Source organism: Macaca nemestrina, chromosome 10 (assembly GCF_043159975.1).
Source record: "Macaca nemestrina isolate mMacNem1 chromosome 10, mMacNem.hap1, whole genome shotgun sequence".
NCBI lineage: Eukaryota > Metazoa > Chordata > Mammalia > Primates > Cercopithecidae > Macaca > Macaca nemestrina.
The window spans coordinates 81,735,769-81,754,580 of record NC_092134.1 but is presented as its reverse complement, the minus strand read 5'-3'; the positions used below and the strand labels follow the sequence as shown (position 1 = coordinate 81,754,580).

At 40.2% G+C, this 18,812-nt stretch overlaps 1 protein-coding gene across 10 annotated transcripts in view; it reads left to right on the top strand.

The window, feature by feature from the left end:
* Nucleotides 1–18,812, top strand: part of LOC105474340 (sodium voltage-gated channel alpha subunit 8) — a 214,137-nt gene that overhangs the window by 72,630 nt on the left and 122,695 nt on the right. For all 10 annotated transcript variants that reach the window (XM_071071693.1, XM_071071691.1, XM_071071697.1 and 7 more), the window contains exon 3: nt 16,481–16,600. In XM_071071693.1, coding sequence (XP_070927794.1) covers nt 16,481–16,600 — 120 coding nt within the window. The remainder of the gene's footprint in view (nt 1–16,480; nt 16,601–18,812) is intronic.

Genomic DNA, 18,812 nt, shown 5'->3' with positions numbered 1-18,812 from the left:
CTTCAGAATTGACTCCAATCCCTTTTCAATTTCTTAGAACTAACAATTGATACATGTGTCTTTTTTGTTTAATGGGTATACCGTGTTAAAAGAAAGTCATATAAACAAAAATTTAAATTACAAGATTGATCGACGTGTTTTTCAATAGGGCACACTCCTATTGCATTAAAAAAATTATATATGGCCGGGTGTGGTGGCTCACACCTGTAATCCCAGCACTTTGGGAGACTGAGTCTGGCGGATCACCTGAGGTCGGGAGTTCGAAACCAGCCTGACCAACATGGAGAAACCCTGTCTCTACTAAAAATACAAAATTAGCCAGGTGTGGTGACAGATGCCTGTAGTCCCAGCTACTCGGGAGGCTGAGGCAGGAGAATTGCTTGAACCTGGGAGGCGGAGGTTGTGGTGAGCCGAGATCACGCGATTGCACTCCAGCCTGAGCAACAAGAGTGAAACTCCATCTCAAAAAAAAAATTATATATAACTTTCTAAAGTTCAGTTTACCTTCAACTTTTCAGGTTTACGTTTTTTTGCAAAGAGATATCTACTTATTAGAGTAATAGAAAATTATAATTTTGTAGCCTTAGACATCATCTAGTTGATCCTCCACATTTTATAAATTTTTTGAGGTGAAGTACTTTGTCAAAAGCCCACACCACTGTTGGTAACATAACCAGGACTAGAGCTCATGCCTCCTGACTCTCCATGTATTACATCACATTTCTAGTTCCTCACTTGTCTAATTTTTTATTAATTGATTCTCAGCCTCAATTGGCTCAGTTCTGCTGAAGCTGGGCAGGCAAATAGGGAGAAGAAAAATAAGCTCTGTTTTCATTTTTCCCTAATAATACCTGTGATTTATAGATCAGGTCCTAAACCGTGCAGTGGTAAGAGCAGTGCTTCTGGGGGAAAGGATTCATGTCAGCCCCCTGTATTGTATCTTCTCAAGTGAAGGAGCTCTGAGTTGTGCTATTCCAGGGACTTGGGCTTATTATCAGTACCGCCAGTTTTTCAACTGGACATATGATCTTGAGGCAATTTATTTAACCTTTCTACCCCTTGTTACTTTTTAAAGGAAGAGTATATCCTATCTGCCATAGTCCATCCCCAACCTATGGTAGGATAGTATACAATCATGTGTCACTTAACGATGGGGATACGTTCTGAGAAATGAGTCATTAGCCCATTTCATCCTTGTTTGAACGTCGTAGAGTGTACTTACACAAATCTAGATGATGTAGCCTACTGCACCCCTAGGCTAAATTGTCTAGCCTGTTGCTCCCAGGCTACACACCTGTACAGCATGTTACCATATTGAATGCTGTAGACATTTGTAACACCATGGTATTTCTGTATCTAAACATAGCTAAACATAGAAAAGGTAATGCATTGTGCTACAGCTACAACTTTATGACAGATACAAGGTCACTGGGCAATAAGAACTTTTCAGCCTCATAATCATTTTATGGAACTACCATTCCAAACATTGTTGACCAAAACATTGTTATGTGGTGTCTGACTATAGTGGAAAGAGTGCCTAACTGGGAATATAAAACCTTGTTTTAGTTCCAGCTTTGCTTCATGTTTGTACTTGGCTAAATCACTTTAATTTCCTTACCTACAATATTTGCAAAATAGAGTTAGACCCGTATCTTTATCTTTCTAATTGTGTTTCACACTTTTGCCTTCACATGTTGTATTTTAGCTGTGGCAAACTACTTCCCGTTTCTTTAGTGTGGAAGACCGCTCCACCCACCCACCTTCTTCTGGTCTCCCTCTCTTCCTGTTGGAATGTACTCTGTCTTTTAGTTTTACCTTTTGATATTCTACCCACACAGGCCCAGCCCAGAGGCCTCTTCTTCCTTGTAGCCTAACTTAATTATCCTACACTTGGAGAACTGATTCCTCCTTTTAAATTTTTAAAACACATTAGGATCTTCAGCCCTACATTGGATAAGAAGTTGGTTTCAGGTTTAACTCAGGTTAGATGTGGAGGGTACCTGTGTTGCCAATAATGTTTGCAATTTTCTCCTTACTTCACTAATATTAGTGCCATCAGTTTAAGTGATACACACACATGCAGTCCTATATGAGCTCCTGGCAGAAAATCCTTACCAAAACTATGCTGACACACTTTCAACAGGTGTGCAGCACAGAGACCATTACAGAAGGATTTATGTTCAGTAGATGTGATTTGAAGTATTGCTAATGAGTTGTATTTCCTGCTTTTGCACAATACGCCTAAATGCTGCTTTCTGTTTTAAATAAAAACTACGTATTTTAAAACTTTGGTTTATTTTCTTGTTAAAAATTTTTTCCCAACAATGTAAGGAAACAAAATGATGTTTCAGTTATTTTATTCACCAAATCAAATTGAGATAAATGCCTTTGAGACATTGGGAGGTGGGCCCTTCTCAAAGGGATGGGTCATTGACGTGCATGTATGGTCTTCCCCCTCTAAGTATGGTTACCTAGAGGAGAAGGAATTTAATTAAGCATTCCTAAATCAAGTTTCTCTTTTGTAGCCTTGGCAATAGACCAAAGTTGGGAAATCTTATTTCTGATCCCATCCCTGTCTAGTTCCAGGTGATCTTGGGCATACCATTTAATTTAAGGTCTCAATTCCTCCAATCTAGAAAATTAAGATTATGCTAACAGCTAACATGTCACTTATTTTACAGGTTGCAGTATAGACCATTTCTCTAAGAAAAATCCAGGTCATCTAATTTGATTGGAATGTGGGGAAGTGACAGAGGAGCAGTGGAAGATGAGGCTGGGGAGGGTGAGCTGGAGCAAATCCTGGAGGGCTTAGAATGTTAGACTCAGAGGTATGGTGTTTGTTTGAGAAGCAGTAGAGAACTACTGAAGGTTCCTGAACGGGAGTAAAGATACGTGGTGATAGCTGTGCTTAGGAAGGTGAATGGGACTACAATAATGTAAGCTGGGCCAGAGGGAAAGAACTGAAACAGGCAGATCAGCTATGAAGTAATAAGGGTCTGAGTTACAGTGGTGGGAGTGGAAATTAAGGGGAATTGATTAATTTAATGGTTATTATAGAGGTGAATTGATATGATTTATGATAGATTATGGAGGGTTAAGGAAGGAATCGAGCATGCAATTATTCATTTGACAATTTGATAAATTGTTACTGAGTGTTTTCTATATGCCCAGGCTCTGTTCCGTGCCCTTGGGAACAAAACAGACAAGCCATATACATTCTTGGAAGTTAGTTTTTGTTGGGGAAACACATAACAAACAAATATGGAAATAACATTATTACTGATAATGATTTGTGCATTAATGAAGATAATATGTTTCAGCTACTTTAGAGGCTTGTGGTGCTCTAATTTGGTACAGAGACTCATCTTGGAGAATCCAGAAGAATCAAAGATTATATGGTCTCTCAAATATTCAGTATCTTAAATAGGCCTTCAGCAAGTACTAAATTATAATCTTTAAAAGAGCCAATTTTGAAAGCATTTGCCCCTCTTGGATTTTTACATAGATAGGAATCAAATATACTTCAGCATCAATGTGAGCTATAGGGGTACTTACAGAGAAACCCAGCATTTTCTCCAGGTTTAACTCAGGTTAGATGTGGAGGGTACCTGTGTTCCAAATAACGTTTGCAATTTTCTCCAGTCCTAAGTTCTCATGCAAGTACTAAGCTGTGATTCCAAAGTTCTGAGCCATATAGGGTATAGACATAGACAGCTTTTACCTGAATTCTAGGATGTGTGTTATTAGTCAGTCACCTCAGCCATAAAATTCCACTGACTGGTAATTTTAGGAATTAGTTTCTGTTGGTTTCTCCAGGGTGTGATTTGTGAAATCTTCATATCGTAATAAAAATTTACCTGTGGAATGGGACTATTTAATATTGGCCATTTAAATGTTAAAGAATGTTTCAAGATTATAATGATATCGATCACCTCTGACAATAATTACGCATATTTTAAGTGCTTTCTTAGTCAAGGAGAGAAGACTGTGTCATTTTACAGAGGGATGCTTCTCTTATGAATTGTTTCCAAATTGACAAATGAGTAGTAAATGTTTCTTTACATATAACCCTATTTGACACAACTTAAGATCAGGATTGTCCCATCATATGACAATTTCTGCTAACTCTGATTTTACCAGAAGAATTTTTGATACAAGCTTTGAAGATACATTTCTATTCCAGATACTGTTGAGCCTGCAAATTTTGGCCTATGGAACCAAGTTTGAGTAAAAGATTCCTCTGATTTCAGAGGATAGGGTGCCCCATCTACTGTTCAAGACCAATCCCTCACCCCTGTCTTTGACCCTGTGCCTTTCTACCTCCTCTGGAATTTCACTCCTTTGGTTATCCTCTCTCTTTTCTGTATTTTCCATCTTTCCTCTCATGTAGGTTCCTTTCCTATCGTCTGTAAACACACTCAAAGCCTCTCCCATCCTAATGAATCCTCACTTGACCTCCTGTCCCCAACTAGTCTACTCGCTTCCCATGCCACTGAAAATCATAAAGAGGAGCCTTTACTCACCACATACACATATCCTACCTACTCCTCCATCCTTGAAGCCTGACTGCATCCTCACCCCTTTCATGATGTTATAAGATCTTCCCAATAACATCTCAAATTGCCAAGTCTAAGTTTTTTTTTAAAGTTCTTAACTCACTAAACCTCTCTGCAGTGTTTGACACCATTTGTTATTCCCTGACTCTTATATCTCTTTACTTCCTTGGCCTAATTTTCCTTTTATCTCAAATGTTTCCTTCTCTTTCATTTTATCAACCTTTCCCTAAAATGTTTATATTCCCCCAGATTCAGTTCTTGGCCCATGTTCCTCTCAGTTGGCACATTCTCCCTGGATGATCTCATCCAGCCTCAGTTTGAGGACTCCTGACTCTAGCCTAGCCTAGAATGTTCCTTAAACATTCAACACCTTGCCAGTCATCTGTGTCTGGATTTGCCACAGGTTGCTTAGTATATTCAGAATTGAACTCATTTTCTTCCCCTCAAACCTGCTTATCTTCTTTTATCTACTTTCCTGGTTGATGGCACCATCAAAATTCTAGATACCATTTTTGACTCCCCAATTTTCTTCAGTCCCTGAGGATTGTCAATACCAGGGATATCTCAGTATAATGATGCACGTTTTCACAAGTGTGAAACAATTGTGGCTCCAGAAACATTAACTTGCTTCCTCAAGTTCCCTCAACTAGTATGTGGTAGAGTCAGGTTTCTGTTCCAGGGATCTGTGAATTTCACCTTCGTGGTCTGTCTTCCATGCCCTGCTGTCTATATAGGGCATATTGCAGAATGATTTTTTGGTTTTGTTTGCTATCATTTTTAGAGAATTTTCTATCATTTTGCATTGCCTCAATATGAAGTCAGTATAGTCAGCCCTCCATACCCATGGGTTCCATATTTAAGAATTCAACCAACTGAAAATATATGGGGAAAAACACATCTGTACAGAACATATACAGACTTTTTTTTCTTGTAATTATTCCCCAAACAATATAGTTTAACTATTTATAAAGCATTTACATTGTATTAAGTATTATAAGTAATCTAGAGATGATTTAAAATTTACTGGAGGATGTGCATAGATTATGTGCAAATACAACATCATCTTATATCAGGGATTGAGTATCTGTGGATTTTGGTATCCCTGGGAGTCCTGGAGCCAATCCCCCATGGATACTGAGGAACAACTCTATGTTGTTGTGTTTAGTTCATTTGTTTCATACCGTATCTTCAGCATGGTATCTGAGACATAGAAAAGGAGAGAAGACTTTTCAAACTAAAATTAGTGAATTTTTATGGGTAGATGAGCTAAGGGGTAGAAAAATAACCATATAGTTTCAGCTGGGCACCCAGAAGAAAGCTGGATATAGTTAAAGGTTATGTGGTTTTAGCTGTAGTATTTCTTTATGAAGAGATTCATACATTCAACAAACATGTATAAACTATCTACCTTGTGCCAGATAGGCATCGCATTATGTACTCTGCTAAGCTGAGAAAATCATAGTAGATGGAAGAAAACCCCTCCCCTTCACGGATCTCAGGGTCCAGTGAGAGATACTGGTATGTAAACCTCAGTAACAATATTCTGTGTTAACTGCTCTAATAGAAGTAAGTACAAGTGTTATAGGGACACACATGGGGGAAGGACAATTCTATTGAAGAGAGTTGAATGGGGCTGTCTTCATAGAGGATGTGATCTTTGACCTGGACCTTTAAGTATTAAAGTATGGTTAAAAAAAAAATGTACCTGTCAGAGAAGAGATGAGAGAGTAGTTCAGGTATGAGGAACAGTGCATATAAAGGCTGAGAGACACGACACAGGTTTGTTTAAAATAGTGAGTGTAGTTGTGACTGAAGCATAGAGTGTGGTTTGGTAAGACAGGAGATAAAGCCTAGAGGCAGTTGGAGCCAATGAGTGCATCCTGAGGGGTTTTGTTTTCTCTCACTTCCGGAGTTCCCAGGTTGGAAATAACCTTTGGGACCCATTTGGAGCTAGTGCAGCCTTGGTCTGGATTCTTGTGCACAAGTGTCCTACTGGCTTGTGCCAAGTGTGTGGGTCCAAATTAACAGAAATATTAGCCCCTTCTTATCTTCTTCCTCTTCTTTTTTTTTTTTTTTTTTTTTTTTGAGAGAGTCTTGCTCTGTCGCCCAGGCTGGAGTGCAGTGGCACAATCTCAGCTCACTGCAACCTCCACCTCCCAGGTTCAAGCGCTTCTCCTGCCTCAGCCTCCCTAGTAGCTGGGATTACAGGCACACACCACTACGCCTGGCTAATTTTTTTGTATTTTTAGTAGAGACAGGGTTTTGCCATGTTGGCCAGGCTGGTCTGGAACTCCTGACCTCAGGTGATCCACCCCCCTCAGTCTCCCAAAATGATGGGATTACAGGTGTGAGCCACCGTGCCTGGCCAGCCCCTTCTTGTCTTCTAAAGGCCACCCCATGTTTGGAGCCAAAGAGCTGAAGGAGTGGCAGTATTGTGTGATAGCAGCGGCAGCATCATAACCACATTTAACGAGAGCCTGTTCTGTACCAGCCACTGTGTTGAGGACTCCTTATGACCCTTCATTTAATCTTGATAACAACCTGATAAAATTGGAATAGTGATTGATGGCACCCACTTTATCAATAAGAAAACTGAGCCTTAGCAACCTTAACATGAGTTGCGTAAGATCATGACAGCTAATGAGCAACAGAGCTGGGTATTGAATCCAGGTCTTTCTGACCTCAAAGCCTGTAAACCACTCTGCTTTCTTGCTTTCTGAGAGAGAGGAGAGTGAGAATAGATTCTAGAATATGAATTCAGTAAATAGAGGGGTTAACATGCTTTACATAATAAGCCTGCATTTTGCTCTTGCTTAGAGCAACTGTAGTCTGTGCACCTTAAGAGGTTCAAGGAGAAGGCGATCAAAGTCAAATTTATATTGAAGGACAACAAGGAAGAATGGCCATGGAGGAGGATCAGACCTGCCCTGCCCTGGGGAGCAGCCTTGTGCTGGCTCAGCATTGAAGCAGGTGCACAGTGCTGCTGTTCTGCCAGGTATGGCTTCCTGTGACCAGATTCCTGTGACATGAGCAGGAAGGGTGGCAGCTACTCCAAATGTGAGTTGGAGAGCATGGGGTTACAAGGTCAAAGCAAATGAAGAAGTGTATGCAGAAGCACCTGGAAACTGTAAAGCCACAGGTGGATATGGTGCTAGCATTATCTTCATCAAACTGAACTTGGAGAAAGGACCATAAACAGCTGCTGTGACCTCTGAAGCACGTGCAGGGGGTTCCTTTTTGCAACAGTTAAAGCTATTAAGTAGAGGAGATTCGTTCATTGATCTGAGGGTTGGACCAGATGACCTGGTGCGGTGAAGAGTTTAGAACTAGAAGCAAGCCAGGAGGTCTAGCCCTGGCAACTCCCCCGCCCTCCTCCTGCTCACTAGTGCTGTGACTTTAGGCAGAGCATTCTGTGCTTGGTTTTTTGTTTGTGAAACGAATAGTTAGATTTGAGTAATAGTTTTGAAGCTTTTTAAAATTGTAGTATGCCATGATAATTAAGAATATAGGCTTTGTAGTTAGATTGCCTCGGTTTAATGCTAAATTTCACCACGTAATAGCTGTGTTGTGGGCAAGTTACTTAACCTCCTGCCTCAATTTTATCATCTGTAAAATACTACTTACCTCATAGAGTAGTTGTGAGACAATTATTATATAAAGTATCTTAGTAGGGTGACTGCCTGCCACTCAGTAAATGCTTAATAAATGTTGAATGTTATTATTTCTTCAAATAGACTCATAGGTAAAATTATCAGTCACTAAGAAGGAATTTTTTAAATATGGGATTTAGAGGTCTCTTTTGCTCAGTTCTCAGTATAGTGGAATAGAGGCATGGAAAATGATGATTCTAAATAGTCATGCAGCTCAAACAGGAGTACATGCCTAGGGAAAAATTTTGCTGGCGTCCTTCTGTCCTGGTTTGGTTTAGCATTTCTAAGGGGTGCTGGATAGCACCACGACATGGGTACTCTGGAAATGCATTCCAGTTATGCCTTTGCTGGAGCCTTTCCTGGGACACACTAGGGCCATATAATATAACCTATATTGTAATTTTACTGGAGGAATTCACTAGGCAGATTAGCATAAATCAGGATTCTTTTCAGCATGGCGTAGTCATTTTTACATAACAGGTCATTTGTTTCTGAACAGCTTCCTAGCCTGATATAGAATCTGTTTAGATTCTGCATTATATTTTCCCTTATTAAAACAGGGAAATTTTGAAAAGACACTTATTTGTTGCTTGCTATATTGGCTGTATGCATACTCATAAATGAATGCCAAATTGCTGTTGATTAATGAACAACTGGCCAGTTGCCTAGTTCAGAAGAGGTGCATAGGTCTGGGGGAATTAAGTACATATATTTTGTTTAGGCAGACAAGAATTTAAGGCCAGAGAAGTTGGCTAAAAATGAGAGGACCAGTTAGTTCCAGAGATCAAAACAGTTAAGATCTAGGGACAGTCATAGTCATTGCCAATAATAGTTATAGTCAGATAGACTCAAAGGTTCCCAGCTGCCCTCTTGTTGATTTAGCTCAATCTCTGAGCCCCTAGGTGTTCATTATGAAGCTCATCAGATGGCCTGCAGGTTACCTTTGCCCTAATGGAGATGTTGACCTCTCAGGATGGGGAGAATTGGTTGAGTGAAGAGCTGCTCTCCTGGGCCATGTATTTCCCAGCAAACCAGGAGCTGGATAATAAATATTTCTTGAAGAAGCGTTCTCTTTTATGATATGCTCCACCCCCGCATTGAGTACTCTTCTATATAAAGTCTTTTCATATGTATGCATCCTTTATTGTTTTATTTTATTTTATTGAAACAGGGTCCTGCTCTGTTTTCCAGGCTGGAGAGCAGAGGCGTGATCACAGCTCACTGCAGCCTCAACCTCCTAGGCTCAAACGACCTTCCCACTTCAGCTTCCTAAGTAAGCTGGGTCTACAGGCACATGCTACCACTCCCAGCAAAATTTTTTAATTTTTTTGTAGGGATAGAGTTTTGCCATGTTGCCCGGGCTGATCTCGAACTCCTGGGCTCAAGCGATCTTCCCATCTTGGCCTCCAAGAGTGCTGGGATTACAGGATTACAGATGTGAGCCCATCCTATTTTTTTTTTTTAATTTATACTTCTTGTGTGGCTAAAAAAATTATTTCAGTGGGTAGGGGTGGAGACATGCTAATAAACTAGCTGTACTGCAGTACTGTGATGACTGTGTGTGTTTATTGTTTTGCATGTGCAGTATGCTGTTTGGTATGTATATAAATGTGCTCTACCTGGCCATGCACAATGTTCCTTCCCCTAATAGCAGGCCCCAAAGAGAAGATATCTTACCCTGAGTTAACAATGGCAATGCTCCTACATTGTGTGCTCCAAGCCCCACATTGCTAATTAGAAATGAAAAGCCTGTGCTTTTCAGAAGGCTCATTTTATGCCAGCATGACACATTTATTAATACTCCATGCCATAACTTGTTAAGAACTGTTCTACCGCTCTTAATGGGCCTTGTGCTGAAACACATTCAGTGGCTGTTGTTGTAAACCGATATTTCCCCTTGGGCAGTAACCGCAATCCAATTTCAATTTCCCTTTTAACTCATTTACTTCACAAAGATCTAATTTAAGACAGATTAGGTAAAATATTATTGGACTTCATGGGCACCAAGTGGTTGTTGTTTAAGAAGCATTGTAAAAATCCAAAGCTTGCTGTACTTTCCACTACATCTGGGCTTTGAAGGATCTAGCGTTGGAGCATAGTGTTGAACAAGAGATGACAAATGTCCTTTTCTGGATTCCCACCAGCAGTTTAACAATGATTACAAAGGTTTAATCAGCCATGTGAAACATACATATATACACGTGTATATGTATATATGTGTATATGTGTGTGTGTGTGTATATTTGTGTGTATATATATATTTCAAAGTCAACCCATCACCAGTCATTCCTTTCCATTCTCCCATGTTCACTGTTCTCCTGAGAACAGGGGATAAAAGTAGGGGAGATAGTGCAGGGAAAAGCATTGTGTGATGCAGTTCTGCCTTGGGGCTGCTCTATGCTCCCCCCTGCTGACATAAGTATGGTACTATCAAGCACTGTTGACCCTGGACTTGACAGACTTCAACATAAGGAAGCAGAATAACTAATTCAAGAGAGTTCTACAAGGATAAAATGTGAAATAATTAATAATAGGCTCTCTCCTCAAATTTATGGTTTGCTGCTTTGTTGCACTTAATCCTGGATGCTCTGTGAATTTTCTAAATCATAGAATTACAGATATCGGTGCTGGAAAGGACCTGCGCGTGCCCATCAGGCAGCCCTCTCACTTATTTTATAGATGAGGAAAGTGAGATCTAGAGACATGCAGTGGCCCACCCAGGCCATATAGTTAGGTAGAGGCAGGTGAAGAAGGAGAACACAAATGTTTTAGCACATGACCTGAGAGATCACCTAGGGGTTCCACAAATCTGGTGAGCACAGATTCCTGGATTCCTCTGCACACTTATTTAATAGAACCCCTGGAACAGGGATTTATGACTCTCTGTTTTTTAAAAAGCTACTCAGCCCAGGCCGAGCACAGTGGCTCACACCTGTAATCCCAGCACTTTGGGAGGCTGAGGCAGGTGGATCACGAGGTCAGGAGATTGAGACCATCCTGGGTAACACGGTGAAACCCTGTCTCTACTAAAAAACACAAAAATTAGCCAGTCGTGGTGGCGGCCGTCTGTAGTCCCAGCTACCTGGGAGACTAAGGCAGGACAATGGCATGAACTCGCGAGGCAGAGTTTGCAGTGAGCAGAGATCACGCCAGTGCACCCCAGCCTATCCAGCCTAGGCGGCAGAGCAGACTCCATCTCAAAAAACAAACAAACAAACAAAAAACAGCTACTCAGCTCAGGTGCAGTGACTCACAGCTGTAATCATAATCCCAGCACTTTGGGAGGTCAATGCAGGAGGATTGCATGAGGCCAGGAGTTTGAGACCAGCCTGGACAACATAACAAGACCCTGTCTCTACAAAAAATAAAAATAAAAAATAAGACAAAATAGAAAGCTAGTCAGATGATTCTTATGCAGTCAGTCTGGCCTTAGTTAGGAACTAGTATTAGTGTATCCCCTGGGGCAGATCAGCTTTGCCGTCTGTTTTTGTATGGCCCACAAGCTAAGAGTAGTTTACATTCTTAAATGGTTGGATGTGTGAAAATGATATGAAATTTAAATATCTGTGCCCATAAAGTTTTACTGAAACACAGCCACTCTTGTTGGGTTGCATGTCGTCTATGGCTACTTTTACACCACAGTTACACGGGTAAGTTGTTTTAACAGATACTGTACGGCCTACAAAGCCTGCAGCGTTGACTGCCTGCCCCCTTTCAGAAAAAGCTTGCTGGTGCCAGGTATATTACTTATCTCTTTCTCGTGTAACCACTGCAAGCCCCAGTATTAAAAGGGAAATTCCTAAGCTTTGAGTACTTGTGTTTGTCCAAAGACTATCTTGCTTGTCTTTTTTTTTTTTTTTTTGAGATGGAGTCTCGCTCTTTTGCCCAGGCTGGAGGGTAGGAGTGCGATCTTGGCTCACTGCAATGTCCGCCTCCTGGGTTCAAGCAATTCTCCTGGCTCAGCCTTCAGGGTAGCCGGGACTACAGGCGCACGCCACCACATTCGGCTAATTTTTGTATTTTTAGTAGAGATGGGGTTTCACCATATTGGTCAGGCTGGTCTTGAACTCCTGGCCTCATGATCCACTCACCTCGACCCCCCAAAGTTCTGGGATTACAGGCGGACTATCTTACTTTTCAGATAAGATCCATTTGTGAAAAACTGCATGCAAAATATCTGTAAATCTAATTACTTCAATAATAAAACATGTTTTATTGTAATACAATTTCCTACTAAAGTATGGGAGATTTATCTTCATTTCAGTTTAGTGTGCTAGATGTTTATTTTTGTTAATAGAAGAACTGTTTTTATACTTGATGAAGATATAAGGTGTAAATATTTAGAAAGGGGTGATGGTGAATGAATTTCATTTTAAGTGCAACATTCAGTACCCAAATTAATTAGGAAATTTCTATTTCACACATCAAATGTCCATAGTAAAGCCTTCTGCTTACAAAATCATAGTTTTTGAATTCACTAAAGATGCTTAGTTTCTCGCGGAATCATCAGTCTCCCACTTGACAGCTCATGACTGGTTCTAATTCAGAATCCTACTACCTCCTAGTTTTTCTTCAACCAAGGTATAACAGTTTCCATTTCCTAATGGCTTCCTTTTGTTTTTCTTCTTCTCCTTTCCCTCACCTAAAACAACATAAGCATTTGTTCATGAACCAGTCAACAGACATTTATTAAGCACCTGCTGTATGCCAAGCACTGCCGGCACTGATTTAGTGATAGGAAATATCCTCCATGCTACCTCTAGACCTATATTTCCATCATGACCAAACCAAGAGACAAGAGAAATGGAGAGTATAGAGTACATTACTTTAAAAAATCCTACCGGGCACGGTGGCTCACGCCTGTAATCCCAGCACTTTGGGAGGCTGAGGCAGGCAGATCATCCAAGGTCAGGAGTTCAAGACAAACCTGGACAACATGGTGAAACACTGTCTCTACTAAAATTACAAAAAAATTAGCCGGGCACGGTGGCAGGCACCTGTAATCCCAAGTACTGAGGAGGCTGAAGCAGGAAAATTGCTTGAACCCGGGAGGCGGAGGTTGCAGTGAGCTGAGATTGCGCCATTACACTCCAACCTGGGCAACGAAAGCAAAACTCTGTCTCAAAAAATAATAATAAAAAAATAAAAATCCTGTTGCCTGTCTCCTAATGAGAGGTTTTGTAGGTGATTTTGTAAAGGCCTGGCCTGGTGGTTTTTAGGTCTTGGGGCATGGGCCAATGCTTCTTTCATTGTTGCTTAGCTGCCCTATCCACCCTGGGCACTCAAATTTCTCATTCACCAGAGAATTCATCCCCCACACCAGCTTCATTCTCTGCCATGTTGTCACTAAATTGCCTCCCAATCTGGCACGGTAGAAGCTGTTAAGAGCCTCGAAGCTTGGCATAACATGCTGCTCTTTGTTGCATGACCTTTGATGGGTGGTGTTCTTCTCCTGAGCTTTTGTAAAATGTATAGAGGATAATAATTCCTCCTTCACCCATACCTCATGGGAACCTCATGAGGTTGAATGAGGAGGTTATTTAAAAGGCCATTTTCATAGAGGGAGTTGCTATAGAAACACAGAGGGGTACAAGTACTTCAGAGAAGGGGTTTGGGGGAAGCCCTGGGCTGTTTGTTTCTTTGAGAAGTCAAGATATGGAAGAGCCATAGCTCAGTCCTTGATGTGTTTGTTTCAGGTGAACCCTATGTCTCCTACTTCCCCTTACTTTTAGGATTAGGCTTTTTCTGCAGCATATCCCACCAGAACCAGTAGGCTCCAGTACAGGAAGAATTTCACTGCAGTACAATGTCAAACATTAGGGCTGGTATAGTGGGCATTTGTAGAATGAATCTAGCTCAATACTTTTCCACTGGGAAGAGAATGACATGACTGTGGTAGATTAGGAAAGGAAAGAATAGAAGATAAGAAAAGAACTTTAAAAAAGCATCCCCTAATAACTGTGTGTTGGGAGTACATAGGCTGATCATTGTATTGGAACGGTGTAGGGAAGCATAAGATTGGTTCCTGCCCTCAAAGAACAAAAGCCTAATTGTAGGGGATGAAGGTTAAAAAAAAAAATGATGGGAGCTTTTCATAAATGACTTTTCATAAATCGGGTTAAGAAAGACCTCTGTTGCTAGTTGGTTGAGTGCTTTTATTATGAAAGGTGTTGAATTTTGTCAAATGATTTTTTCTGCATCTATCAAGATGATCATGTGATTTTTCTCCTTTATTAATATGTTGCATTGCATTGGTTGATTTTCAAATGCTAAACTATCTTCGCATTTCTGGGATAAATCCCACTTTTTATATGCTATTGGATTTGGTTTGCTGGCATTTTTGTTAAGGCTCTCTGTGTCTATATTCATAAAGGATGTTAGTATAGAGTTTTCTTATGACGTCTTTGGTTTTGTATCAAGGTAATACTGGCCTTTAGAATGAGTTTAGAAATGTTCTATTCTCTTCTATTTTATGGGAGAGTTTGTTTAATTCTTTAAACATTTGGTAGAATTCATCAGCAAAACCATCTGGTCCTGGGCTCTTCTTTGTGGGGGTTCATTTTTTAATGCAGGGTACAGAAGAGTATTTATGGAACAATCCCATGTGAGAGAGAGACTTCTTAAGGACATAGATATATGCTTTTATTTACACAGAAAATTTCTAGAAGGATATACAAAAAAACTGGTATCAAAGGTTATCATTGGGTAATGAGATGGAACTTGGTCTTATGTTCCTTTTTTCTTTTAAAAAAAAATCATGATCATGCATTGCTCCAAAATTTAAAAATAAAAAACTACTTAAAATGACTAGCATTTGGCCATTTGCTCTTTCACTCACAGGGTGAGATGTTAGGACTGTGTGTCTGCCACTGGCCTGTCTCCTTAGGAACTTGCAGTCTCGTAGGCCCTTGCATCTGTCTCCATGGCCTGCTCTCCCTCTTCCCTATTTTATTCTCCATCGACACGGAATTACTGGTCAATTCTCTGAAAAAAACCGCAGCTACATGCTACTATGCTTTCAGACATGTGATTTTTGTTCCCTTACCTTTCCATCCCTTCCCCCTAAATCTGCCCAATTTTTCTTCATTCTTGTTTATCCTTTAAAGTCCCTTCCAAATACTAGTTACCTTCCTTTGTGCACTTCGCAGCTCACTTTCTTTTTTATTTCCCAGCCAAGGGGGAAAAAAATCTCGCCCTCCTGCTGCTTCTCATACATTATGCATATTTTTGTTATTGAACTTTGTACTTACCCTGCATCATAATTACTAGCTCACATATGTGTCTTCCCTAAAAGTACAGTTTTATTCAGTGTTGTGTCCTGGTAATTAGCACAATGCTTGGCACAGAATAGATGCTCAAAAATATTTTAATTCAATTGAGTTCAGAAGACGGGGCATTCTGGGTAGAATGAGCCATATAAACAAAGGCCAACGTTATCAATTACGAGAACCTGTTCGGAAGACATGAGCTAGTTTGGCTAGATAGGAAAATTCGTGCTGGGAAATATGATTTAATTATTTTGGCAAGGCTGATATTGGGGGCTCTCGAAAGTCAGATAAAGCAGATTGAATAGTGGTAAGTAAATATTGATTGAATGAAGAACATTTCTCACTTCCTTCCAGTCTTTGCTGAAATCTCTCTTTTCAATAGGCTTAATCTGACCACCTCCTTTAAAACTGTTGCCTCTTCATTCACCCATCCCCTGACTCCAGCATTCTTGATCTTCCTCTCCCTGTTCTTTCTCCTTTTCCCATAGCACTCATCATCTTCTGTGTAGCACAGCCTATAAGATTTACTCATTCATTACGGTTTCTATTTATTGTGTGTCTTTCCCACTAGAATATAGACTCTTTGGGCCACGACTATCTTGTTCACTGGCTGTTCCCAAGCACCTAGAACATTGTCTGGCACATAGTAGGTATCCAATCAATATTTGTTGAGTGAATGAATCCTAAATTAATGAACTTCAGTATCGTGTACAGAGCTGGCATAGAAGCTTAGGTATGATTCAAATGGCCTGTTTCTGAAAGAAACAAGTTTATTCTGTAAAACTGCCAAGATTGTGCTAGCTATTTGTATTATAATCTGGGCAGAGGGAGGGAGGTGGGGCAAAGGGAGATATATTATGTTAAGGTTGCTTGTTTAAAAACCAAGTTGGGAAGTAAAAATTATTAAAGACTTTTGAGTTTATGTATTCCTTACCTAGAAATCGTTGTTTCATGTGGTGACTCATACCCATGATTTAATAATTTCTCTCTTTTTCTTTCTCCACAGACCTTTGTAGTATTAAACAGAGGGAAAACTCTCTTCAGATTTAGTGCCACGCCTGCCTTGTACATTTTAAGTCCTTTTAACCTGATAAGAAGAATAGCTATTAAAATTTTGATACATTCATATCCTTTTCTGCAAATGTGGAGTGAGTGCAATTGCATGGTTGCTTGTTTACCTTTCTAATATTTGACAACTGGAGTATATGTTAAGTTTTTTACTGATAGTGTAGTTAACTAGCCCATCAGTCAGAGGTTTAAGAGTGAACTCCTGCCACATCCCAAGCTGAGCTTCAGAAAATTATTTTTTTTTTCCTTAGGATGATATTGTGGGAGTCTGAAATTTTGTCGGTATCATTGTACGGACAAATTAAAATAACCTTTGTTGAAGTCTTAACTTTATTTAGTGCTCAGACTTCAGTGATTTCATTCTGTGGCCAACTATTCAGCTTAATATATTAGAGAGTTTTAAAAGTACTTCTTGAGTTACAAATAGTTGGATGAATGCTTTAGAAATCAGCTTTGAATTTTTTTTTTTTTTTTTTGAGACGGAGTCTCACTCTATTGCCCAGTCTGGAGTGCAGTGGTACGATCTCTGCTCACTGCAGGCTCCGCCTCCTGGGTTCACGCCATTCTCCTGCCTTAGCCTCCCGAGTAGCTGGGGCTACCAGTGCCCGCCACCACACCCCGCTACTTTTTTTGTATTTTTAGTAGAGACGGGGTTTCACTGTGTTGGCCAGGATGGTCTCGATCTCCTGACCTCGTGATCCGCCCGCCTCAGCCTTCCAAAGTGCTGGGATTACAGGCATGAGCCACCGTGCCTGTCCAGCTTTGAATTTTTAAAAAATTTTTTGAGCAGTGAGCTTAGAAAGTGAGATAGTTCTCAGATGAAATAACCTCTTTGTTATAGAGGTTTAGATGCAGATTGTAGGATAAATAGAATTTTTTTCTGGTATTTTTACTCGCCTTAAATAAAAAAATGCCAGTTTATTCAAGTGGCCTGAGTTGCACCTTATTAACATAGGAGAGTGCATGTGGCGAATGAAAAAATATTTGATGGATTTAGTGATGTTGCATGGTGACTTGAAACTTCCATGGCTGGTTGGTATTTTACAGCATGTAGTCCCATGCTTCAAAGATTATTGTGCCCTCCAAGTAGGATGAAGGAACCAGCCGTGGCACCTTGGTGAATTGGTTTAGTAAGCTTTTGCCACATTTTATTAACTCTTAAGAATTTAGCAACATGATTGTGAAATCTGTAGTTTATAAGCAACACACTTCTGAAACCCAAAGGTTTATAAGGAAATAAATAATTCACAATGGACTTCTTCCTTTCTGTCGGATCAGAAGATGGAGTGTTTTTTCTCTTCTGGTTCCAAAAACCATGAAGACAAATCCAGCTGTAATGAAGAAAAAGAAATCCAGCTGTAAGAAATGTTTTCTCTTTTTAAAACTCCACTGGTAGAATAAAGATAGTGAATGCCATTAACAAGAGAGAGTGAATTAGTGGCAAGTGGGATATGGCTCCCAGGCCTGTTAAGTGACAAGTAGAGTTTGAGTAACTTGTGCTGACCTAAAATGGTTTAATTTTTCTCAGAGACAAGAACAGAAAGGCCTGAGAAAAATTCTGGATGGAACTGAAATGGCAGTATGGTTTGCTCTCCATAAACATTCCTGGACACTTTCAGAATGGATTTTGCTCTACTACCTAATCTTCAGAAGTGTGGTGGTGCAGATGTCCTTGAAATCTTTACCTAACATGCTGCAGTTGGTTTCCCACATTGGACATATTCATCACATATGGGCTGTATGGGCTGATACCTTGCCCCCAAAGACAATTCAGCCCTTTAGAAGGACTAGGGAATGCTGGGTGTGGTGGCTCAGGCCTGTAATCCTAGCACTGTAGAAGGCTGAGGACGTAGGATCCTCAAGTGATCACTTGAGCCCAGGGGTGCAAGACCAGCCCGGACAACATAGAGAGACCTTGTCTCTTAAAAAAGAAGAACAACTATGGAAAAAAAGTGAACCATTGCAAGTAGATTTTCAAATAACTAGCTATGTAAGGTAATTAACTGACCAATAAATGAACACCTAGTTATATAGATTTAATTGATTTTCTCATCTGACAACTTTGGTTGAGAAAATGCAAAGGTATTGTACTAAGTGCAAAAAGTATTTAGAGGCTTAGTTCATAGTTGAGCTGAAAAGTGGTTAGAGGGGAGCATGTTTCATCCAAAGGGAGTAGAACAATGACAGCCTTTTTGAAAGAAGGAGAATATCCCTCCTGCCCCATCCATCCACAGTTCACAGTGGCATTCTGTGTTTATGGTGGTGACCAC